Below are 26,770 nucleotides of genomic sequence, written 5' to 3'. Positions count from 1 at the left end.
GGAAGTATTCTAAATGTTTATGGAATAGATTATTTTGCTATATTCATCCCTCCAATCCTTTTTTTTTTAATATAAGTTCTTTTTACATCCCAAAATGAGAAAAACAAACCATCTTTCCTTTATTGTTTCACTTAGAGAGATAAATTATATAAAACTATACTACATAAGTATCTCCCCAGGGAGGGAAATCTGAATGGGAAGAAATCAAGAGAGGGAGACAAACCATGAGAGACCCTGGACTCCAGGAAACAAACTGAGGGTTACAGAAGGGAGGGGGGTGGGAGGGATGGGGTAACCGGGCGATGGGTATTAAGGAGGGCACCTGTTGTGATGAGCATTGGGTGTTATACACAACTAATGAATCGTTGAACACTACATCAAAAACTAATGATGTACTATATGCTGGCTAACTGAACATAATAAAAAAAAAACTATACCACATAAGTAAAAATGAATAAAATTAAACTAAAGTAGCAAAAAAAGAAAAAAAAATAAAAGGATAGGTGATACAAGGTAATAGATTATACCTTCAGTGAGGCAACTAAAGCCAGTAAACACCTAGATGCTGACTGGGTGCAGTTTGAGTACCAAGCCCAAGGGCTCGTTTTCACTGTACTGTAGTGGTTATCTACCTACTAATTACAAGAAATTAGGCAGAAAGAAGCTACTTAATCTTCTAGCCCCATGCAGTGGTTGGTCAGGTCAAGTGTACAAGATCTATAAATTATTCTAAACCTATCCTTTCTCTAATATACTCTAATCCTAAACTATGAACACAATTATATTACTCTCTATTGATCTCTAATCCCTAGTTTAGGCTCTTAACAACAAAATAGCCACAAAGAAGTACAAAATGGGAAAGGAGAATAGTAACAGGTTTTCACAACATCTATGATCCCCAGCTATTTTATAATGTACATACAGCTTTGTAGATGAAAATTCTAACCATTTTATCAGCATGCTTGTTACATACTTAATGAAGCTAAAATCTGGCAAACTATGTGGCATTTTAATCAGAGTGTGGGTTATTATGATGATTTTTAACAGTAGATCTGCAGTTCAGGAATGACTATATGAATGTAATGAAATAAGAGCATTTTCAACAAACGTGCCAGAATTTCCATATTCAGTTGAAAGATATTCTCTTTAAAGTAGTCAGTCACCTAGAGAAATTGTGTATTTCTAATAAAGCTGCTGCCGCTACTTAGAACATTTCAGTAACATCTTTAAGCCTAGAGATCATTTATTAAAATTATCATTACTTTATCTTAAACAGAATTCTTATTCTAGGGTAGATTTGATTCTTACCTCCATTAAGTTTTGATGCAAAAGTCAGTTTATAAATAACAGTGGTCAGTAAATTAATTACCACTATTTCTAAGATACTATTGTATATGATTTTCAAATATCACAAAATGGTAGGTATGGAGCTAAACTTAAATCCAAAAATGTGTTGTTTTAGTAACATTTCAAAATGAGGAAACTTCATACAAGAAACCTGGAGTCTTGGGTTCTCTTGGGATATAAAACTATGACTTAGTAGCACTAGGCAAGTGTTTCCTCATAGTAACTCTTATGGAAGCCAAACAGAGGCTGATCCCTTTAGAAGAGGAAATGTATTTTCACTTTAAGTCCCTGCTTACACAACATATAAAAATACAGTGACATCAGGGGGACTTGACTCACTGTGTTGAAGCCAGTTAGCATACTTGGTAAAACTAAGTTGGCATTTTGGGTGGTCAAATACTTCAACTTACCTCATTGTTAGAAGATTACCTATCCTTGCCTTGTTGAACTCTGGAGTAGCCTTAGGGTTTGTTTGGACCAATAAAATGTAGATGGAAATGAAATATATCACTTTAGGGCAGAAGCTTATGAACTAGCATGCAGTTCACACAGCTGGACATTTAGCTACGAGCAATATTCCAAGCAGAGGTTTCTCCATTAGCCTTGACCCTGAAGAAAAGACAACGAAGAGCAAAATCACAGTCCATAACAAATGGGCAGCATGAGTGAAAAATAAATCTTTGTGATTTGGGGACCATCTGTTACTACTATATGACTTAGTCTATCCTGACAGACACCACATATTTACATTACCTCCTTGGCCTCTATAAGCAACTAAATTTGAGACCCATGCTTTTCCTGTAAGTTGCCCTCTAATTTTAGAATGTGAAAAATTGAAGCTCAACAGGGTTAAATAATTTGTTCAGAGCTATTAAGTCAATCTCTGTATCCAGGTCTGTCTGACTCCAAAGTCTACACACTTACTTTAATTCCTTACTCTCCTGCACCTTAATATATGATTGGAAGGTTATGCCATTACTTCTATCTTTCACAATACTGTAAATAAATAAAATGGCTTTGAAATTCACCATTTCCTAAAATATCTAGTCAAAGTAGGTATCTTAACAAGTTGCTAAATACAATAACCTTATTTTGAGAAATTTTTCTAGAAACCATATAAAATACTTTTGTTAATATAAATTCTATACTCTTTGGATTTATTTTGTAAACATATTCTGCCTGTACCACTTTAAAAGTCATTTTTAAATCATATTTATTTTTTTTGCATACAACTCATTTATTAATATCTAAAAAAACCAAATGCAAAGTAATAAACTTGGCTTCTTTTTCCCACAAAAATGGGGAATACATGTCTGTAAAGAAATCTTAAATTATTTTTACACACCAGTTTGTTGCTGGGATTATAGTTTCAGCAAAAAACAATTAATGGGGAAAAAGAAAAACAACTAATGGGCAACCCCTCCAAAAAAAAAAAAAAAAGAACGCAAAGCAAAACAACAGTAACTGATTAATATATAAAATTGTTTACAATACGGTAAGCAAGAAACAGTAACTGATCAGAGAACACCCTGCTCTAAAGTAATTAATTTTCACACAGATTTCTATTATAGTGCAGTTCACTCCCAACAACTCTGAGCCCATTAAGAGCACTTCTATACATACAAAGACATAACAAAATGATACAGTATTTACTGCAACAACAAATTAAAGTTTGTCATAATATATGTAACTTAAATACCCCCCGCCCCCAGTGATAAAGTGGCTTCTTATTCCTTAAACATAGAAATTCTGCTCTTCACTGTAGAAAGATGAAGTCCTCTCATCAAAGGCACATTCTTATCTGAAAAAAAAAAAAAAAAAAAAAAAAAAAAACACAAATAAATAAAACAAAACTTGCAATACTCATACTGGAACAAATTTAAACATTTAAAAATATTCCCAAAGGTTTGGAGTGGCAGGAAGGTAATGAAAGTATTTGAGGGAATTATAATGAATGGCACTGATAAAACACATGATTATTCTGCCTATATTAATTACATCAGATTCTATCTTTCAAAATATGATTCTAACATTTTCAAAGAGATTTGTGTGGGTAATTAAAAATTATTTCAGTCATACTAAAGTGATACCCTCATATAATATTAATTGACTTAAGTAAACAATATAGTTATTTGTTTCTATAGTTTCTGTAAATACAATTCTTAACTGATCCTATTTCTAAACCCTCAGAAATGAGGATTTAATGGAAGCTGTGGGCCTGGAAGTATACTCTGAAACAAACAAACAAACAAAATGTGTTTGTTTTTTTAATTTATTTATTTGAGAGAGAGAGCAAGCACATGTGCACCTGCACACACACCAGTGGGAGGGGCAGAGGGAGAGGAAGAAAGAATCCCAAGCAAACTCTGAACTGAGAGCAGGGGCTCCATCTCACAACCAGGAGATCACGACTTCAGCCGAAACCAAGAGTCTGACGCTTAACTCACTAAGCCACCCTGGTGCCCCCCCCACAAAAATATTTTTAATATTTATAATACAGTTTCAAAATGTATCCATAAAGAGGTTTTCCATAGGTTTGCCTATTTTCTTACTTTACTTACTAGTTTATGGTAATATGACGTTATATTTTTATCACATACATCTTTATTGACCTTAATTCTAATTATACATCAGGCTGTACTGTTAATCTAAACCATAGCTTCCAAGAAACTTCTGCTAGTAAGAACCATTACAACAAAAAGTAGAGTAAAAGAACAGCCAAAGTTGTGCAGATCTTACTAACTAAATAAATCTTTCTTTATAATCACCATTAACATTTAGAACTTCATTGGAGATATGAATAATACTCTCTTCTAATTTACTGTTTTATCTGAATCTTTAGTAAACAGTCTAAAGCTAATGAAAGTCTAATATATTTTAATTTGAGGATAAATTTAAGTTTTTTAACAAAAATATTGGAAGGTTATTAAAAAACAATGTAACCTAGTCCTCATTTTTACACAACTCTTGTCCTTTGCATGACTGAAACTCTTGATCGTTTCGATAATGAATTTGTGGAGTATGAAAAAAATTAGATTAATAAAACTTGCAGTTCCATTTAGCAGAGTAAGAACATAAAATGATAGGTACCTAATTCCCAACTGTAGCCTTAAATAGACCTTTGAACTCAGACCACTTTTGAGAACCTAGGCAACATTTTAACAATGTTTATAAGATGTTTTGGAATCAAGAAGTACCTAGTACATGAAGAATCTCTTAATGTACAGTTTCAGGAATGCATTTTAAGATTCATAATCAACCCCAAAACAGGTGAACATGTATACCTGTCTATTATTTTTCATATACCAAACATTTTATTGAACCTCTTTTTATTTTCCAGACTGTACAACCTGCTTTCCTACTTAGAATATTGCATTCCTTGAGTTGGGATTTCCTCAGAATGCCATCCCAGATATTTCATCCTGCCTAACACTTATAATGTGCTATGCAGTATCACCATTCCCTAATTTCTTTGGCATGACTAAAGTACAGATCACCAACACTGAAGATGTTCTTTCTCTACATGCCCCATACGAAACAATTTTAACCTATCAAGAATCAAACCCATCATCTTCTAGCCTTAAACCTGGTCTTCCTCTGAACCCTCTTAACTCAAACAATGGTAATGCAACCTATCTAGTCACCATTCCACTGGGGGAGGGGTGGGTACCGAGGTCCTCTCTGCATTTTATTGAGTACTACTGTCTTGTCAGAGTTTTTCATTTTCTTCCCCTCCTAAACTAGCTTTTCCTTCTGCTTTGATGCCTCTCAAGTGAACAACTGAAACAGCTTCAAAATATTAGACCTTAATTTCTTCCCAACTCTAATTTTTTCATAGGGTCACCAGGTTCCTTTTACTAGAACATATATCTCATGGAATCACTCCACTCCAAAGCAGTTGATGATTTACGACCATTTTCACAAATGGTAAAATTCATATCCTTAATATATGTATTTTTAACATGGCCTTCTAGATCTGGCCCCAAATCTGACTGGTTTTCCATGACCCTAGGACATAGCCTGTGTTCTAAAGAGGCTCACAACATACCACATGCACACACTCTCATACGGGGCATCTCTTGATGCACGCTTTCACTTCAAATACAACTTTCCTTTATCATAAAGCTCTTATTTGAATGACTTACTAGTTTTAAAAGTAACTACAACTCAAATATCACCTCTTCAGTGAACTCTCCTATTTTCTACCCCAAACTCAGTTTCTCAGAGTTCTCACAGCAATTTGAAAAATGTGGAGCCTTAGCATAGCATGAGGAAAATAACCAAGGGTTACCAGTACCAGGAGAGGCAAAATTGTATAAGGCAGACTGGAGACTCAAAGAAGCTGGGATACAGAGCCAGGGGTACATAGCATAATCCATGTGGACTTGTTAACAAGAGCCTCTTTTGGCAGGACCAGAGGCTCAAGCCCCAAAACCAATCAACAGAGTAAGGCTACCTTCTTGTATGGACAGACTATATTTCATAGTTTCTAAAACACACTTTTCATATATTAACATCTCTGACCTTGAGATGCATCTTCCAATTGATGGCAGGCATCTTAGAATTGCCATCAGACAGGTGGTAGTTACTACATAGTAACCACTGCCTATATGTGCACAAAGTTGATCAAGCTCTTGGTACTGTTATCACTTCAACAGAATTATATGCGTTGTTGGTATTACAAGGAATGAGTTTAATGTTTGGAATGCCTTTAAAAAGATAATATCATGAATCATCACTGAAGCAAAAGTTACTGTATATGTACAAAGAAAAGAAAGTAGTAGGCTATAGTTTATTATCGGTGAAGCAAATGTTTATTACTGGAACAATGGTGTGAATTCCATATTTTTCCAAGAAACAACCATGTCTTTAAAAATGAGAAGAGGTCCCAATGTCCCAGGTAGACAAAACTCTGCTAATTTCTGTTCTGAGAAACTATTACAAACCAAGAAATGCATGTGAAGGCAGAAGCAACTGCCAAGTTCTTTAGAAGCAATGAAGAATGTAAAGGTATTGAGAAGCTGATATGCACAGTTTCTGTATTACATGAAAATATCATATTATTTCATAATAAAATTGACTATTTTTTCTTTCTTAGTGTAACAGCTTAAAATTAATAATGTCTTAGATTAAATGGTACAAATCGCCACAGAACTTATATCACCTTAGAGTGAAGGGAGTAGGGGAAAGGTGTATTATGTTTAAATTTTGAATTGACAATTTTTAAGCTGGAAATATCTACTGAAATTAAGAAGTTCAAGTTTTTCACCAATTAGAATTTAAGATCTAAAAAACTCTAAGAACATCACATCCTTGCTCAACCACATTCTATGGTAGTGACATGCAGAACAAGTACAGACAAATCTATTTCAAATATAGTCTCGGGGCACCTGGGTGGCTCAGTTGCTAAGCGTTTGCCTTCGGCTCATGTCATGATCCCAGTGTCCTGGGATCGAGCCCCACATCGGGCTCCCTGCTCCGCGGGAAGCCTGCTTCTCCCTCTCCCACTCCCCCTGCTTGTGTTCCCTCCCTCACTGTGTCTCTCTCTGTCAAATAAATAAATAAAATCTTAAAAAAAAAAAAAAGTACAAATATAGTCTCATGTAAAGACAGGCATAGGTAACCACAATACTTAATGTCTTGATTTATTTAAAATAGGGTATGCAACATATTGGGCTGTGTGTGCTACTAAGTTTAACACTTAAGTACATTTTTTTTTTTTAAATGACATTCATTCAATCACCAAACATATACTGAGCTATGATTTGCCAGGAAAACTGCTTGATACTGGGGAAGATGGTGATGACAAAAAAGAAAAACGAAGAAAAACAATAAACATAATTCCCTGCTCTTATTATAGAGCCACAAATACAGCATGGAAATCACTTAGAGGACAAAAAACCTTGGCCTAGAAAGGAAGTCTGAATTCTAGTACCATCCTGATCAATTATTTACTGGATAAGTCCTTCTTCGTAAGAATGGGATAAAACAGTTTCTAAGAGATTAAGCATGTCTTTTTACGGAAGTCTTCAGGAATGAAAACAGAAACCATTAGAGCCCAAGCTGAAAAAGCATTAAGAGACGCAGTCCAGTCACACTATTTGTCAGGTGACTTGGTAAGGAAGAAGAGCCAAGATTCGGGAGACTGAAGTAAGGAGATTCAGTTATCAATGCCAGAATTCTGCTCAAGAAGCACTTGAGTCTACATAATCATATTCTGCTGCTCCTTATTTTACAATACTTCTCAGTCATGACGATTTAGTCGCTGAAGTCTAAAGATTAGATCAGATGTCAAATGTTCTATTGTTCCACCATTTACAGAACTCCCACTGTACAAAAAATAAATAAATAAAAGCTAATCTGTTTACAATGTTAAATTCCTATTCTCACTGCTCTGTAAAACTGCTACTCATGAACAATAATTCCTTAGAACTCACACCTTTATTCACTGACCTCCAAACCCAAATATTCCTCTCTTACCAGCTGCCAAATTTAACCTTCAGAAAACATTCTGAATAGTCAGGGTGACATATTATAAGCTGTCTATTCAACACTTATTACCTACTTTTTGTTTGCTAATAAAAATCTTTTTGTTTGGTTTTGTTTCTGCTAGCGAGGCGGGTAAAGACTGTTGGGAAGAAGAGGATAGTTCTGAGAAATTTTGATTTCCTGATAGAGACTGATGTGAGGTGGTTCTTGCCTCCCAGACTCTTGTTGCCTGAAACATAGATGCAATGGCTGAAATTACAGCAGCCATATAAGCAAGATAAGACAAGCATGAGGAAAGGTTGGAGAAAACTGCATAAATGTAGACCCTATGATCAAACAGCCATTGAATCAATACCAGGAGCCAACTACTACAGACTTCTTATGACATGAGAAAAACTCCTGAATTCAGAAAAAGACTTTTGTAATTCTATATTCTTTATTAAAATAGACAAAAGTAAAAACGTAGTAAAAAAATAGTCAATCTTAGAGAAGCAGAGAGTAGATTAGTGGTTGCTGAGGCTTGAGAGGAGAGTGAAATGGGGAGTTGCTATTCAATGGGCATAAAGTTTGAGTTATGCAAGATGAGTAAGTTCTAGAGATTTGTCCGACAGCATTGCACTATGGTTAATAATATTGTATTGTGCATCTAAAAATTTAAGAAGATAGATCTGATGTTAAGTATTCTTAATACAATAAAAAAAAAATCACCATGCTTTTCTGTGAGGTAAATTGAATGTGAAGTTTTTAATAAATTTTATGGAAACTTCAGTTTGAGTACTTTTCAAACCTCAAGAAAGTTCTGCCTCTTCATATTATACGATACACTGATTAAAAGAAAATACACTATTTTAAAGGATAACTTAAAAGCTCACTCAGAAGATCTTTATCAAAACAGCTACAAATCACATCAGGTTCGGAAACAAAACAAAACTGTACTAGTGGACTCAAGAGTATTGTTACTCTTTATTCATTTAAATAAATTTGCAAATATTAGATTCCTGGAGTTATGGCTCTTTATTTTTTTCTCTCCCAAGTTCTTTTAAAGATACAGTATCTAAGGATTTTAAAGAATGGATACAGTACCTGTGGATTTTAAAGAATACTATATGAGAACACTAGGAAAGTTTGATGACATAATTGTGTTTATAACTTTTCTGTCCATAAAGTTGAGATGTTTGTCCCTGTATTGTCTTTAACCCTATTCACACATATCAACCTCATGGGTAGTTATGCTTTGCCTCCCATATCCATCTATCTCACCTTAGAGAAACTACAATCCAAACATTCACAGAATATAAATCCTGAACAAAAGCAGTAAACATTTCATTAAATGGATCAACTGCTATATAAACAGAAATTTGTGATTTAACTGTTTTATAAGTTTTCATTTAATAGAATTAATTTAAACCAGATCAGTCAAACACTTTTGCTCCAGGTCTTTTCTGTCCAATATAACAGCCACTAGCCACATCTGGAAATTTATAGTAAAATTCAATAAAATTAAAACTTCAGTTCCTCAGTCACACTAGTCACATTTCAAACGCCCAAGAACCACATATGGCTAGTAGCTATCAAATTAGACAGGACAAGTCTAGATCGTGCAGTGAGATGAGAAAATAGCATTAGCAAATAAAATTTGAGGTTACACAACATTTGTTAAAATAATACACAAATGATTCATGTTCTTAACTAATAAGCACATTGTGATGTCTAATTATTAATGGAGCAAGGCAAATTTTCTTCTAAGGCTCGATGTCCACAGAAAAGTAAAACATACCAAAAAAAGAACAACATGAGGGTTCTTTTTTTTTTTTTTAAAGATTTTATTTATTTATTTGACAGAGACAGAGATAGCGAGAGCAGGAACACAAGCAGTGGGAGTGGGAGAGGGAGAAGCAGGCTTCCCCCCGAGGAGGGAGCCCGATGTGGGACTCGATCCCAGGACCCTGGGATCATGACCTGAGCCGAAGGCAGACGCTTAACGACTGAGCCACCCAGGCGCCCAGGGTTCTTTTTTATTACCTTTTATTACTTATTACTTCTATCATTCCAGTAATGACAAATACAGGATAATATACTTTAAGCACAAAAAGTACAGATGATTCTACTAGTAACACACCACTAGACATCCTAAAATACCAATTTTTATCTAACATAAACATGAGTAATTGACACATTCCTACATTCTATTTACTTTGAATAACCTTAGTATTTATTCTGATATGTTAAGTTTCACATTGAAAGTGTTTTAGAAATTAGAACTATTTTTAAATTGGAAACTGTTTGAATAAGATCTTTTTAATGAGTGTTTCTGGTTAAATATTTATATCAAATCTGCTTTCTAATTCTGACATGCTGATGTTAATAACCAGAAAATATTTTGTGGTCAAGTAACATTGAGCACAAATGTAATGAAGACATACAATATTAAATTTAATGAAGCAGAACAAAAGTAGCTAAAAAGCAAGTTTAGGGTTTTAAAAATTACATTCTTGACAAAAATTACTACAATAGCCTTGAAGTGATGCTGTAAGTGTCAGCTTTTAGAAGCTGCTACCAAGACTGTTAAAATGTCTTATAGTGTACATCATCATAAAATACTAATAATTTTACGGTTCAGTAGAAATCAAACAGAATAGCAAAACAGTATTGTTCCCATTTGTGGTTTTGTGTCATAAAGCACTGTTTTAAACTGTTTTAGGGACTGGCTATGAGTATTTGTTTCCAATATTTTTCTTTGAGAAAATTAAGGTAATTTTTAGTCAGTATATGCTATCTAATTCCTCATCAGTTTTTCTATCCAAGAGGGCTGAAACACCCAACAAAACAGTTAAAGAGTTGACGTTTGTCTTTTAGTTTTATAAAATCTTTGTGCAAAATGTTTCAGTAACCAAACATAAGAAATTACCCCTAAAATACAAAATTAGGATGTCAATAGCAAATTTAAGAGAAATTTTATTAACCAAGTTGCTCAAGTTATTTTTTTTTCCACATCCGTACATTTTCCCAGTTTGATTGCACTAATCTCAGTGCTTAAAGTACTAGATATCGTGGTAATGGTGGTTAACTTCTCAGTATTTATTCAAACACAAATGATAATTCTGAGCTAATCATGGTACTTCCATGATTTTTCCCCAGGGTTTAATTTAGAAATGGCCATATGACCAATGATACGGCAAGCAAAAACAAACAAACAAAAAAACCCAGCTCTGTTTAAAGTTTCTGGGGAAATTCTTCTCATTCCTAAGGAAGGTACACAAGAGAGCGAGTCCCTATCTTCTACTGAACGTTACCATTCTAGGTATGATTATAGGAACTGCTGGCACCATCCTATTATCAGCCTAAAAATGAAGCCAACACATGGTGTGCAGAACCAAGGGGATCACAAAGAAAAGGAGACAGAGCTTTGACGTACTGTTTGGAGTCGGCCCTATCTGTGACATACTATTATATGAAATAATAAATTTCCTTGAAATTTAGATTAAACCATATATTGGCAGTTTCATATGGTTCCATCTAATACAAAGAAACAGTGAAAATAATTACCCCAAATCCTAACTACCAACAACAATCATTAAAATTCTGATGTATTAAAAACCACAGTAAAAACATTCTTCTCAGAAAGAGCTGACTACAAAAGGATGGTTTTATGCTGTGATAAAATTATAAGCAAGGAAATTCATTTGCCTCTCTGGAAATAACTTGCTTCCTGTTATTCTGTGGATAGAATCTGGAAAATAAAGAGGAACTAATTTTAGAAAGCACTTAAACAATGAAGGCAGCATCAGTAAGAGCTAATCCCACAAGAATTACCAGCAATTATACTATAAACTAATATGATTCTGCATTGCAGTTGGCAAGGTAGGTATATCATAATATTTACATTCCTCATTTTTAGGGTCCTCATTTGCAAAATAAAGAGTAATAGCAGGAGCTGATATAGAAGACAGAATGAAGAGAATTTACAATTATTCTCTTTATAAAGGTATAAATCAAATATATATTTTAAAAAAATGGAATTAAATTACAGCAGGAAGAGAAGCCCAAATTACTTCAACTCTCTGAGCCTCAGATTTCTTATCTTTAAAATAAGACCAAAAGGAACTACTTTACATGACTGTCTTGATGATTCCATAATATATGTAAGGAGCCTAGCACAGCGTCTGTATATTCTGCACTCAAGTAGATACTTACTAACAAGTGTCTATTATAATTGCTCCAGTGTAGTTCTGTTACCCCACTATGTCCAGGCTCTCCCCTGGGCTCAGTGATAAGACCCCTGATCTTATCCCTCTAAAGACGTCTACCAATATCATCATCCATTCCCTTGTTTTTTTTCTACCATTTATATGGTAGGACTGCTGGGAAATCTGAGGTGGAAGTCCTCTTTCAGGGCCTAAAAATACCTTATAATACACTCTCCATATAAAAGTATTGATTTTCCCCCTTTACTAATGGGAGAAACAAATGGCATTAACCCTGATAATGTTACATAAAACAGTCACAATAAGATCTATATGTATCTTTCCCACAGGATAAATTTGAAATGTTGACTAAATTGATGGCATAATGCATGTTTAATCTCTAATACTAACATTTGAAGATCAGAGAGAGTCTTGCCCAATGAATCAGCTTCAAATGAAGTAGCAGAGTTCAGACTGTATATCTTATCACAGACAATAATCTCTAAGCTACAGATGGTAAAAGAAATATAAACACACCTCTATGAAACTGTTGTCAGTTGCAGAAAATGACTGTTTTCTACAATGAGACTGTCACAGAAAAGAAATGTATATACCTTCCCCTAAGTAAGAGTCAGAAAAAAGGGTCTGCAAATGCAGACTATGAAAAAAATCAAAGCAGAGGTCTAGAATCAGTGGAGGTGTTATTTAAATGATGTTTAATACTGGGTGAAGAAGAATAAAAAGGAGAACACAGAAAATCTGTTTGCTTCTCAGTGTACTGAAATATCCATATTATTGTTCATTTTAAAAGAGACAAAAGTAGGTCTGCCCTAGAGAAGAACATTACCCCTGATTTTGGCAAGGTCAAAAACCAGTAAAGGGGAATCTCAACTCTTGCCAAAATATCTTTGTTTTGTATTTCTGGCCTGTGTATATATACTAGATTGTTAACTGAAATGGGGATGGGCATTTTGCCCAATTTTGTTCACCACCATATCCCCATAGCTTAGTAGAGTATTTGGGGACAAATGACAGGCAGTTTATCACTGTTTTTAATGAAAAAAATGAATCCATGCAATTTGCTATGTCCACTTGGATATCTCATAGTCACCTCTCAATTTCATGGTTGAAACTGATTTCACACCTTTTGACCTATAATCCCAGTTCTAGAAATTTACCCTGAAAATGCACCTGCAACAATACAAAAATACATATGCACAAGGTTATTCATTGAAATATAGTTTGAAAACTACCTACATGTCAAAGCGTAGGCAATGGACTGAATAAACGAAGGTACCTACACACCATGGGATACTATGCAGCTGTTAAAAATGAAAAATATCGGGCGCCTGGGTGGCTCAGTTGGTTAAGCGACTGCCTTCGGCTCAGGTCATGATCCTGGAGTCCCGGGATCGAGTCCCGCGTCGGGCTCCCTGCTCGGCAGGGAGTCTGCTTCTCCCTCTCCCACTCCCCCCTTTTGTGCTCTTTCTCTCTCTCACTCTCTCTCTCAAATAAATAAATAAAATCTTTAAAAAAAAAAAAATGAAAAATATCCCTGAACTTATATAGCATGACTTACAGGAGATATTACAAAGTGCAACAAAAAAATATAAAAGAACATATATTGTAGCTACCTCTTGTGTAAGAAAGAAAAGTGTTAAGAAATACATATTTCTGCCAACTTTTATCCAAAGAACCACAGGGAAGATAAACCAGATAAATAATGAAAGTGATTACCTACAAAGGGTGAGGTGGTGAGAATGGAGAGGAAAGAATACAAGAGGGAATGATACTTCTTTGAGTGTATGTGTGTGTATAATATTAAAAAAAAATGTGTATACTTTTTAATTTTGGAAGCATGTTAGTATTTTTCATATGAAAAATGATAATGACAATGGGAAGGGGAGGAAAAAATCTAAAACAGAAAGCAAGTTCAAATGACTTCAATTACATTTCAATTATGATAAACACACTGAAGAGGGAGGAGGAATCAAGGCCAAATCACTTACATATCTAATAATATAATCTCAGTCTTGGGCAAGATGGTGTTGTGAAGAGAAAACTAACAAATCCTAAACCTTCTTAGAAGGCTTGTTTATTTTAGTGCCATAGGCAAAGCGATTCTGAAACTGTATTAGTTTTATTACAGAATTGGGTAAATAAGTAAATGCTGATGTTGGGATCCAGAAGATTGTTGGAAGTCATTCTCATGACAGAACAAAGAGAATGCAACTATGGAAAAGGAAGAAGGCAAGAAAGAACACAGTGGCAATAGACCAGCAAGGTAGAATGGGAGGTATGAAGAAATACTATGTAAAGTATGCATACATATGTGAATATGCATGTACGTGGGCATGCGTGTGTGTGTGCACGTACACATACATTTCATAGACCTGTCTGCTGAAGGGGCCAAGAAGTAAGGACACACCTTAGTAATAAAGAGCTCACTTAGTGCCCACTCAAAGAAACCAAGGCTCTTTGGAGAAATGGCTAATTCCATCACTAGGGCAGGGTAGGTAAAAATGAGCCTGGAACATCTTGCTAGGCCAGAATGTGAGGAATTGCTTTAAAAAAAAAAAAAAAAAAATGGAAGCAAGTAACAAGGGCACAGAAGCCTGCTTGAAGAGGCTCTCTCTGGCAAGGACAGCAATGAAAAAGGAGAAAAATCATGACTCCATACTGTCAATAGTTAGATAAATGAATACAGAAGGAATGAGGGGGAGCTCTTGCTTATACTACAATATCAATGCTGATTGGTAAATATGAAGGAAATGTTGAAGCTGGAAGATCATTATTTTGAAACTATCACAGTGAAGATTAGATCAGGCAAGAATCAAGACTAATGACTGCTAAACTTAGGGGAAAATTTTGATAAAAGCAGAATATTTTCATGATTTTAAAATGCCTTATTAGTTGCAATGGGGAAAAAAATAGTAACATACTAAAGAAACTGGGCAAAACTTTAAGCAGGTGCATCAAAATTACTACTGCTAAGAAAGAAGGGCACTGAGTGTCTCCAGATAGGATACCCTGAGAAAGACATATCATGATTTGTACAGTATTTCAGGGAAGAATGCATAACCTGAATCTAATTATAAGGAAACATGAGAACATTAGGTAAATATAAAATGAGGAATATGCATTCTTCTGTATCTATATTATAAGATAGGAAAAAAGCACACAAGAGAACAAATGAAGTAAAATGTCAGTAAATCTAGATTTAAGAATAAAAGGATATTCTCTGTACTATTTTTATTCTTATAACTTTTCTGAAGCTCTGAAATTATTCCCAAACAAAAGGCAAATTTCTTCTAAAGTAATTGAGAAAAAAAAAAATCAACATAGGAGGATATAGAAGGACAAGTGAAAATGAAAATTAACTGTCAACCTCCCAATCTCACCTTTCACAACTAGAAGTTAAGCTTCACAAAGCCAGGATGTTTTTCTTTTTCATTTCTGTTTTGTGGCTGTAGTGTATCCCAAGTGGCCAGATCAATGCCAGACATTCAACAGTTGCTATATAAATAGCTGCTCCATCATTCATTTCTTGGATGAGTGAATGAATGAATGAATGAATAGGTAAGCACTGTTTATTTGCTGTTCTTACTTTAACTAAACATGTCTATATTAAAGTTCTAAGTCTTTTTTTTTTTTTAAGTATATGGGGTCATACTACTAAAAATCTGAAGATGATGCCATTATCATTGATATTATTGATAATTATCATTACCCCGAAACATGCTTCTCCACTATTATAACCATTTCTCCCTCCTTTACCCTCCAAACAAAATTCCTAAATTTTGTTCATAATACCGTTCAAAGTCTCTTTAACAACTTACTCCTTTCTATTTCTCTTGCTATCACTCTGGTGTTGGCCACCCCATGTACTTGTACCATCTAACTGGTCTTCCTGGTTGCCTTACTCCTTATCTTGCTTTTCTCCAATCTAAGTAATTTTCAAAACACAACTTTGATTATGTTTCCTCATCTTAAAATTTTCCAAGTGGCTTTTCATAATCTGTTGAGTGACTTCTCACTGACTGCCATGGATCATGATCTGCCTTTTGATTCTTTGTCCTGCCTTACCCATCACTCTTATTTTTGCATTCAAAGCTCAAAAATTATTATTCCCTCATTCATTTATTCTCACAGATATTAATATAGCATCTATTTAACTTCTTTTAGTTCCTTGAATACTCTACCCTCTCTTTTGCTTCTGGTACTTTGTGCCTGCTGTTCTCTCTCCAACCCCCACCCCTATATCCACTTTTAATTTTGCTAATTTCTACTCATTTTTTCAGGTCTCAATTAACATAGCATGTCCAAGAGGTGTTTCTGGACCATTAGTTTTTGGTTATTTGTTCTATGTCCCCACTACAAGTTCTCATATCACCCTATGCTTATTCTGTTTATTAAGTCACTCTGATTAATGTCTAGCTCCCTAATACAACACATAATTCATGAAAAGTGGGGCATAAGAGAGGGATAAGTATTGGAGAAAGGTCTGTGATGAGGCAGGCTGCAAAATAAAAGATAACTACAGGTAATTTTATCTCATGGAAATCATTCCCTTCTTTATGTGCCTCCTACATTCCCTGGTCTGTCCCTCTCATCCTTCATCTCTTCTAGGCCAACTTTCCCACTAATACAAGAAGTATTATTCCACAACACAAATCTGATTATCTCATTAGATACACTCCACACAAACAACACCAATGGTTCTCCAATAACAGCAGGGTAATACCAAACTCTTTAGCAGATTGTAAAACTCTATGTATTTCCCTCAAAAACAAACCAACCAACCAACCAACAAAAAACCTTGCAGATCCCTGTGTTCTGCCAGAGCTGATCCTCCCAACCTTGCATGTATAAAAAGCCAAGATTTCTGTACTCCTGGTATTTGTTGTAACTGATTGTGGACTCTAGTTTTCCTTTAGCCAAATAGTCTCCCCTCTATTTCAACATGTCTTTCCCTACTAAGTGGAATCTTTATTACCTCCTTTCCTTATCCCATTTGCTTTGAAACTAAGTCTATAACCATGTAATTTTGCTTATACAAATCTCTTAGGAAGGGTCTTAACACTCAGCAGGAACAGATCTGAGAATAGATATCATAGCTATACTAGCAGACCATCAGTCCCACAATTTTGAGTGAAAGCATGATTTACAAATAGAGGAGCTCAAACTAAAATCAAAATATCTTCAGAATGCAAAAAGAAAATCAATTTTACTAATATTTCTCTCTCTCACACACACATAAAAACTTACTACGTATTACTTGTCAGTATGTAGCAGTTAAAAGGACAAAGCTCTGCAAGGATCTATAATACAGATCTCTTTTTGGAATGGTATTCTATTATTTATACCTATTTTAGCAAAGCAATATGCATGTGAGCTATTGGTTGGGTAGCACAAAGAACTTCATTAAATAGAACTGAATAAAATCTGTTACGACAAAAACTGCTAAATGAAATACTGTATTTTTTCTACTTTATTTACTTATCAAGGACTTGCCTCCCTAATTCATGGAATGAAACTGCCCAACACTTAACTTACCTTCGAGGATGATTGGCATCAAACAAAGTGTTATCATCATCCTCATCATCTTGTTCTAAAGGTGTCAACTCCATGTTTTCTATGTTAGTGTCCAAAACGCCATATCTCCTAGTCTTTCGGTTTCTTCTTCTCATCCTATTAAATAGAACGTATTAATAAATAAAAATTATTTGAATATGGCATAGATGATCCTTATTTTATATTTACTTAAACTAAAAATAAATTATCCCTCTGTTGCTGACATCAGAGGCACTCAATATCAGAATGACTACATTTCAGAAATGTAAACGATTTACTATGTAGGATTATTTATGAAACAAAATCTATCCTACTTGTTGTGTACCATTTCTTCCATTTGACCTACTCCCTTCTCTATCAGCTTATGGTATGGACAAATAAATCTTTAAGGAACCATACGTTCACTGAAGCCTTCTATTCCAGCCTTTTCCCTACCTTACCCATGCCTTCTTACCAATGTGCAGGATTAGGTACTTTCTGTCCCACTAAGAAACTATTATGTTTATACATGTTCAAATTCTGCATTAAGTAGCTCACAAACTTGGCTACATGTCAGAATCACCCTCGGTATATTAGTCCTTATCTCCACATAATTAAATCAGAGTTTCCAAGGAGAAGGAACTAAGCAGAATCACAATCATCTAGGAATTTATTAGAAATGCAAATCCTCATGCCCACTCAGACCTAGTAAATGACAAACGCTGAACTTGGGGCCCAGAAACCCGTGTTTTAACAAACACTTCTTGTCAGTATGATGCATTGCTGAAGTTTCAGAACCACTGCTCTAGAGAAATGAAAATACTTTAGGGTGCTAAACATTAATCATTATTTGAATACATAACAAAGTCTCTCTGACTTAGAATCATACTCTATGCTTTTCTCTCAAATAACTTTTTTCTTCAAATTATTTACCTCAATTTGCATTTATATTTCCTTATGTATATGGTTATTTGAGTGTTTATTTGCCTCTCTCCCCCTAAGTTCCATGAGGGCAACTATGCATGTCTTGTTCACCACTGTATTACTACTTCGTAGCAGTGTCTGATTAAGATGCTCTTTAAATATTTATTCAGGCTCTGAGTGAAATCATATTCTAGCTCAGTGCTCCAAATCTGACCCTACAATTAATGCCTAAGTTACCTCCAATGAAATAACCTCAAATCCACATACAAGAAAATGTATTTTACACAAATGGCTATGGGAGATTAAGAACAAAATAGAAGATATTTCAGTAAGTAACAACATAAAAGTTTACTTAAATGTTTCTGTGTCACTTTATTCGATGTAACAAGTGTGATAATAAATACCACGACTACAGGGCCAACTGTAAAGAGCTAAAGTTTCTACATATGTGACTGTGGGGATCCCCCTGGGAGATAAACTGTCCTACACATATATACATATAATACACAGATACATATAAACACATGCTCAAGAGATATTTGAGTTTTAGTAAGCATCAGGCATTGTGCTAGCTTCTGAGTGTAAAGTACCTGGTCTCAGTGGTGAAAATTTAGAAAATTATACTAAGCATAGATAAAAAACAAGTAAGCTTCCACTAGTCACTGCCTATAGATCTATCTATATACCTACCCAAAGGCGCTGAACAGGAAACAAGAGGTTAAAGTATAGTATTTAAAACTACAAATGTAACCAATGTAAGAGTTAATACTAATGTTAAGACTTAAAAAAAAATGGCACTAAGAAGTATAAGCTAGTCTTTATATAGTGAGAACTTAAATGTTTAGGTTGTTACATTAACAAGTACATATATGTGTGCATGTTTGTGCACATTCACACATACTCACACCCTATGCAGATCAGAAATCTAAACTTTTTCTGCAAAGGATCAAATAGTAAATATTGCAGACTCTAAAGATCACATATGGTCTCTTGACACATATTCACCTTAATTTTTTGTTTTTAGTTTGATTTTTTACAACCCTTCAAAAATGTAAAAAAAAAAAAAAACAAAAAAAAAAAAAAAACTTGGTTCATAGGTCTTAAAAAAATAGGTCAGTGAACCAGATCTGGCTGATGGGCCATAGTGTACCAACCTGTGATTTAGACTTCTGAAAGTAATTCACAGAAAAACTAAGAACATAAAAATACTGACCCTGGAAGTAGGAATAAAAAAGTCCAGGGGGATTATAGTTCACCATTAGTCCTTTTGAACCACATAGCTGAATAACATCTTCAAGCATTCCTTTGGTTTAAAAAAGTGAATACACAAGAGTGAGTGAAGCCACTTGGCAGTCTAAGTTAAGGATATTCAGAGTTAGAATTTCTCCTCTTCCCTTTTGCCAGGCTTTCACTCAAGGTTTTACACCATATATGGCTTTCCAAACATTCTCGCATTTTCAGTGAACAAAGAAGAAATTAATGTCATGTGAATCATTTTTGGAAAAAACAAGATCCTTCCGGGTCATATACTATATATCAAGTAGTCAATATGCCAATAACCTAGTCATTGCCAGTCACAAGATACCCTGGCAAGTCTTAAAAAAGAGAAGCATACAAACATAGACCTTAAGGACTTTTGCAATTTTATCTCAGCTGACATTCTTCTCAACTCCCAAGGTCTTCATCCTCTCTTGAATGAATTCCCAAACTTTCAGTGAGTGGCTAATCTGGCTAGCAAAGCTATTTTCTCTATCTTTGTATAGTGTAAGTGTTTGCATCAGTGTGAGCACTTTGTTATTTATTCTAGCTTGTACTCTCCTTTAATCATTTATATAAATGCTATCTTCCAAACGTGAATCCAAGCTCTTTAAAAACAAGAACCTACTTCGTATATATAGAAGGTACATTGTTGGGCACCAAATAAGTGGGGGAATGCAGTTCAATTTAAATGAAGTTAGCATTTTAGTAAATGTTACTAATTCATAACTGTGTGTTGTTAAATAGAATTTAAAGTTGAAATGCAATTTCTAAAAAAAAAAAGTATTCTCTAAGTCCAAAGATCTAGGCACTGATGGTTACATGATCGTGACAGCAACATGGGTATAAAAACATCAAATATATCCATATGCAGTGATTTTTCTCAGGAAAGGTCAAAAACATCAGTGAATCTTCAAAATTACTGAGCTGATTCAATGAACCATCTACATAAAGTAATAAATATTAAACATAAAATACAATATGCGGGCGCCTGGGTGGCTCAGTTGGTTAAGCGACTGCCTTCGGCTCAGGTCATGATCCTGGAGTCCCGGGATCGAGTCCCGCATCGGGCTCCCTGCTCAGCAGGGAGCCTGCTTCTCCCTCTGACCCTCCCCCCTCTCATGTGCTCTCTGTCTCTCTCATTCTCTGTCTCAAATAAATAAATAAAATCTTTAAAAAAAATAAATAAATAAAATAAAATACAATATGCATAATAAAAGTCTACTGAAATTTTAAGTAAAAAGGCTACTTTTATTTTTTAATATGCAATGTGCCTTATTTTTTAATAAGCAAAAGTGTAAGGGGGCTTTAAAACTCACACAATTTTAACAGTTGTAGTTCTTTTCTCACAAATGAATGTTTTAATTAAGTTCATGACACACAATCTTGTCTATGTGTGGTGACAATTACACATATAATTATAGATATGACACTTTTCTATTAGGCATAGTAAATGCATATTGCAGTACGAAAACAAATTTTGTTGCTTCTTAACAAAAAAATAGCGACTTTATAAATGTGTAGAGGAAAATATGGAAGATTAAAAGGACAAAAGAAAATAGGTATATGATTGATGATATTGAATGATATTGACTCATCACATGGCATGCACAGGTAAATGATCTTGATCAGATCCATTCTAGATAATCAAGTTATCATTCAAATAGCTGTCTAGGGGCGCCTGGGTGGCTCAGTCATTAAGCGTCTGCCTTCGGCTCAGGTCATGATCCCAGGGTCCTGGGATTGAGCTCCGCATTGGGCTCCCTGCTCTGCGGGAAGCCTGCTTCTTCCTCTACCAGTCCCCTTGCTTGTGTTTCCTCTCTGGCTATGTCTCTCTCTGTCAAATAAATAAATAAAATCTTAAAAAAAAAATTCAAATAGCTGTCTAATATAGTTGCAGATTCCTCAATGTTCCATTATACTCAGGTTGGTAAGAATTATTTCTGTTTAAATAGCATGTAAAAGCTACAGTTCAAAAATAAAACTGACTGCTAAAGTAAGCTTGATAAAATTTTATGTAAAAATGTATGAGGCCACATAAAATAAACACAACAGAATAAGACTCCATTTTGGGGCACCTGAGTGGCTCTGTCGTTAGGCGTCTGCCTTCGGCTCGGGTCGTGATCCCAGGGTCATGGGATCGAGTCCCGCATGGGGCTCCCTGTTCCGCGGGAAGCCTGCTTCTCCCTCTCCCACTCCCCCTGCTTGTGTTCCCTCTCTCGCCGTGTCTCTCTCTGTCAAATAAATAAATCTTAAAAAAAAAAAAAAAAGAATAAAACTCCATTTCATTCTACTACTCTATGAAAGAGAAAACCGATCAATGTAACTTGCTGTACCCATCTGGTTTTACTCTTTGTGTTTTCTTTTAAATGAAAGCCTGTAGGGTATTATTAGGTATGGAAAGATGTAAGTAATATTCCTTAATTTCCTTAATTCCTGAATTTCTTCTATAGCACATTCAAAACTAAACTGAGGGATATATTATTTACTGGGTATTTTATATACATACACTCTCCTATCTGAAGACATAATGATAAAGCAGAGTAATTCTTAATAACAAAATGTACAACTATTGATAAAACATTTTTTAGTCTTGGCTATTTTTGGCAAAAAAGTAAAATAGTGACCAAGAATGACTTTGAAACTAATTACTTTACCATTACAACATAATACAAATAAAAATTAGTGAGCCACAATTTTAGTTGTCTGTGATTTATCAAGAAATCCAACTCAATGAATACATATATATAAAAATACTTTTATCTGACATCTCTCTCATCTTCATCCCCCATTGCCAAAACCCAATCCATCAGTTGTCATTTCAAGTTCTTCAAGAAGCAGACACTGGTAGAGATAAGATTATGTCATGGGTTGAACTATGTCTCCCCCAAATTCATATGTTGAAATCCTAACTCCTAGCTCCATTTGAAAGAGTCTTAACACAGTCAATCAAGTTAATATGAAGTCATCAGAATGGGTTCTAATCCAGTATGATGTCGGAAAAAAAAAAAAAGAAAAAGAAAATAAAATTTTCAGACAGACACACATATAGAAAGAATACCAAGTGGAGAAGAAGATCACCATCTTCAAGCTAAGGAGAGAAATCTGGAACAGAACTTTCCGTGTAGTAGTCTGCTCGGGCTGCCATAACAAAATGTCATAAAATTGATTGCTTAAACAACAGAAATTTATTTGTCACTATTTTGGAAGCTATAAAGTCCAAGATCAAAGTACCAGGTTTCATTCTGAGGCTTCTCTTGGCTTGTAGGCAGCTGCCATTTCACTGTGTGCTCATATGACCTCTTCTTTGTGTGTGCAGGGAGAGAGTTCTGGTATCTCTTCCTTTTCTTATAAGAGGAATCAGCACTATTGGATGAAGGCACTGCCCTTATGACCTCATTTGACTTTTACCATTTCTTACAAGTCCTATCTTCAAATACATTCACATATGAAGGGGGGGGGGACATAAACATTCAATCCAGAACATTCCCTCATAGCCTTCAGAAGGAACCAAGTCTGCTAGTATCTTGATTTCAGTTGTCTAGCCTCTAAAACTGTGAAGTGAAAAATTTTTGTTGTTTAAGTCACCCAGGTTGTAGTACTTTGTTACGGCAGGAAACCCTGGCAAACTAATAGATCATAGGGGATTTATTAGGGGGAAGGTCTCCAAAGGACTGAGGGAGGGAAAGGAGAAGAGGAGATCCTACAAAGGTTAATGCAGGCTTAAGACCTGTGAAAGAGAGTGGAAAGAAAGGATGGTTGGGTAAGAAGAGCAGTAGACTACAAGGCAGTCCTAAGAAAGTTTTGACCAGGCCAATGGGATGTCTTCACGCAAAGAAAGGTTGCTCATTAGAGGAGAGGGTCCTCTGTTAATCAGGATGGCCAGGTTTGGCCACACTCAGTCACTGGCTGGGAAAGGCTTAAGAATTATGGCCCTGGCATGGATGCAATGATGGATCCAAATCTGTGACAGCTGGAGGCTGTCAACTATGTTTCCTACAGCAGGGTCTCTTAAAGGGAAGTCTAATCAATGTACCTCCATGGTCATCACAATCACAAAGTCCTATGGATTTTACTTCCTGAGAATCACTGAAATTCATTTAAAGTGTTCACCGCTGCTATCATCAATCGCCTTGACTACTGATACAGCTTAATACCCGTGTTCCTCTATCTGCTCTGGTCACCCACTAACCTCCCCACCATCCTCTAAAATCTCCAGTGGTTTCCTATTGCTCATCAGTAACAATTGTATACTATGGCTTATAAAATTCAACATAGGATGGCATACTTACCTTGTTAGCCTCACCTTGCTGTTTACTCTACATTCTGCTTTACCTTCTGCACTCCAGCCACAAAACCTTCTAAACTCATATTCCCTTAGAATGGCCATGTGTTCTCTGTCACTGGCCTCATACTTTCCCCCCACACACCACACTATTGCTGTGTTAATGCCTATTCTTCTTTCAGCTCCAGTTTCCTTAGAGAAGCTTTCCCTATTCTACCACGCTAGGTTACAAATAAACACCTAGTATTGGCTTCCATAGCACCCCTGTACATCTCCTTTAAAGTACTTATTAATGATATACTTGTATACTTCTTGTGTAAACTGTCTTCCCTACTAGACTTAGTTTCATGGGAGCAGGTGTTTTTGCTCACCACTATACCCCCAGTACACAGGGAATGGCATAAAGCAGATGCCTACTATCTGTAAATGAACTAACTAAAATATATGGATTGACAATATATATTGCATTTTCTATGTATAACAAAACCTACAATTTTTATGTTAATCATCACTCCTGGGATAAGAGAAGCCTGAAAAGAACATCATCTCCAAAAATATACCACAGCAAAACCTACAGGAGCTAGCCAATCTTTACTTTTTTAAATTTTTAAAAATTTAAATTCAATTAGCCAACACATAGTACATCACTAGTCTCAGATGCAGTGTTCAACAATTCATCACAATTTTTAAATCATAATACGGATAACATCCTTCTGGCTCAGGACAGAAAAAAAAAAAAGGACTAGAATAATTAAACATATTAAACATGCACTCACTCGAGGACTTCTTAGATACTCATTTAGTATGTTTTAGGTCAAGCCCAGGTGATTCTCATACACTACCCAAATCCCCAAATTAGAACCACCAATACTCAGCTTGCATCCTGTACTGAGCAGTTTCATTTTTATCTTTTGGGTATACAATTATCACGTTTTAACATGTAGTTATACTTCATTTACACTCTAAATAATTGAAGTTTATCCATTCAAAAGCCAAAGTGACTTTATTTATTTATTTATTTATTTATTGGTCTTCTTTTAAATTCTCAGCATTCGTGGAACTATATCCAATGCTAAAGATATCCCTGTCTTACTATACAGAACAAATGAGTTAATTCTACTCTTTTTGATGTCTCAAGATTATTATGGTTATTCCACTTTGATGTAAAACAGTGCAGGAGCTGTTGACCCCATGTTGAAGTTCTCTGACTACTGTGCTTTTTTAAAATTCCTTTGGCTTGTTTTCATAATTATTCTTGGGTCTTCTCTATTGGCCTATCAGCTACCAAGCTCTGTCATTATATGACATTGACCAAGTGCAGCACTAAACAGAAGACTCCCACAACAAGGTACCCTGCCACTGTTCATCTCCAGTAAAATGTTCACTGCTAACACTCAAAAGTTAAAAAAAAAAAAAATCAAATGCATGTTCATCTATGTTTAGGATACTGCAATGTTGTTTACTCTGATAGATCCTTTTTTCTCATCCAGTTCCCTACAATTCAGTACATACCATCAGTTCCTGTGATAGTTATGTACCAAATTGTACTTGTCTCCTATTTGATGGTATACTGGTAGACAGCCATAGGTGAAGTAATTCCTAAATAAGTATTATATAGCTTAGCTAGGAAGTGTCCTGTAGGAAAGTGCAAAGCACACAGCTCCCTTGTTCACCTCTCACCTTGGTCTTTTCATGGATTTCCTAGTGTTCTTTTTCAGGCACTAAAGCTTGGGATATGAGGCTTGATAATTCTTCCGACCTACACTTCTAAAAATTCAGCATGGAATTATATCCCAACAAACTTTTTTAATTTATTTATTTATTTTATTTTTTAGATTTTATTTATTTATTAGAGAGAGAGAGGGAGAGAGCACAAGCAGGGGGAGAGGTAAGCAGAGGGAGAGGGAAGAGCAGGCTCCCAGCTGAGCAGGGAACCCAATGTGGAGCTCGATCCCAGGACGTTGGGATCATGACCTGACCCGAAGTCAGAAGCTTAACCGACTGAGCTACCCAGAGGAGCCCCTCCCAACCAACTTTAAAGTCCTATTTAAAAATCAGCATTTCCAAAGTTCATTCTACCTCACCTCTTACTCTATGATCAACCATCTCCCTCCCCAGCAGATTTCTCTTACAATCTCCCCAGCTCCTACCCTATCTCTAAACTTGTCAGACCTACCCTCTCACCAATAACAGCTATTTTCAGAAGTCAAATGCTATATACACAGAGTATGGTGTGAAGAGGTGTCAAAAAAATACAGTAAAAACTCCAAAATATATTACAAATGCAACTCTAGACATACAAAATTACTAATAATGTTAATAGTTACCTAGTGTGCACATATGTCAGGCACTGAGCCAAGCAGCTTACAAGCATTACCTGATATAATCCTCACAACAATCCTGTAAGTACCTTCATTTTATATATAGAAAGACAGGGCTTAGAAAAAATTAAACTTAAGATAGTACATGGTAGAGCTAGGATTCAACACAGGCACTAGACTCCTAAGTCTGGGATCTTAAACATTAAGCAAGACTGTCTTCCTAATGAATCAAAGTAATTTTAACTGAGGTCACAAAATCAGCTACCAAAACAGTCTTCTGATCCCCAATACAATGATCTTACATTACACCAAAATGAATATATTATTTTAGTGAACTGCATTTTCTGGTTCATCCTTTCATAATAAAAAGTAATAACCTGGTAGCTACTTGCATTAACAAGTACATTTAT

At 35.2% G+C, this 26,770-nt stretch overlaps 1 protein-coding gene across 2 annotated transcripts in view; it reads right to left on the bottom strand.

Moving 5' to 3' along the window:
- Positions 1–1,658: 1,658 nt before the first annotated feature.
- Positions 1,659–26,770, bottom strand: part of FAM174A (family with sequence similarity 174 member A) — a 39,060-nt gene continuing 13,948 nt past the window's right edge. The window contains exons 2-3 of one of the 2 annotated variants that reach the window (XM_021699163.2): positions 17,577–17,711; positions 1,659–3,148 (exon numbers count right to left, since the gene is read on the bottom strand). In XM_021699163.2, coding sequence (XP_021554838.1) covers positions 3,145–3,148; positions 17,577–17,711 — 139 coding nt within the window. In that variant the 3' untranslated portion in view covers positions 1,659–3,144. Of the gene's footprint in view, positions 3,149–17,572; positions 17,712–26,770 lie in introns of those variants that run through there. The other variant, XM_021699171.2, reaches the window with a different exon arrangement.

This window comes from Neomonachus schauinslandi, chromosome 7 (assembly GCF_002201575.2).
Source record: "Neomonachus schauinslandi chromosome 7, ASM220157v2, whole genome shotgun sequence".
Classification (NCBI taxonomy): domain Eukaryota; kingdom Metazoa; phylum Chordata; class Mammalia; order Carnivora; family Phocidae; genus Neomonachus; species Neomonachus schauinslandi.
Note: the sequence above shows the minus strand (reverse complement) of the source record. Positions and strands in the feature narration are given on the sequence as shown.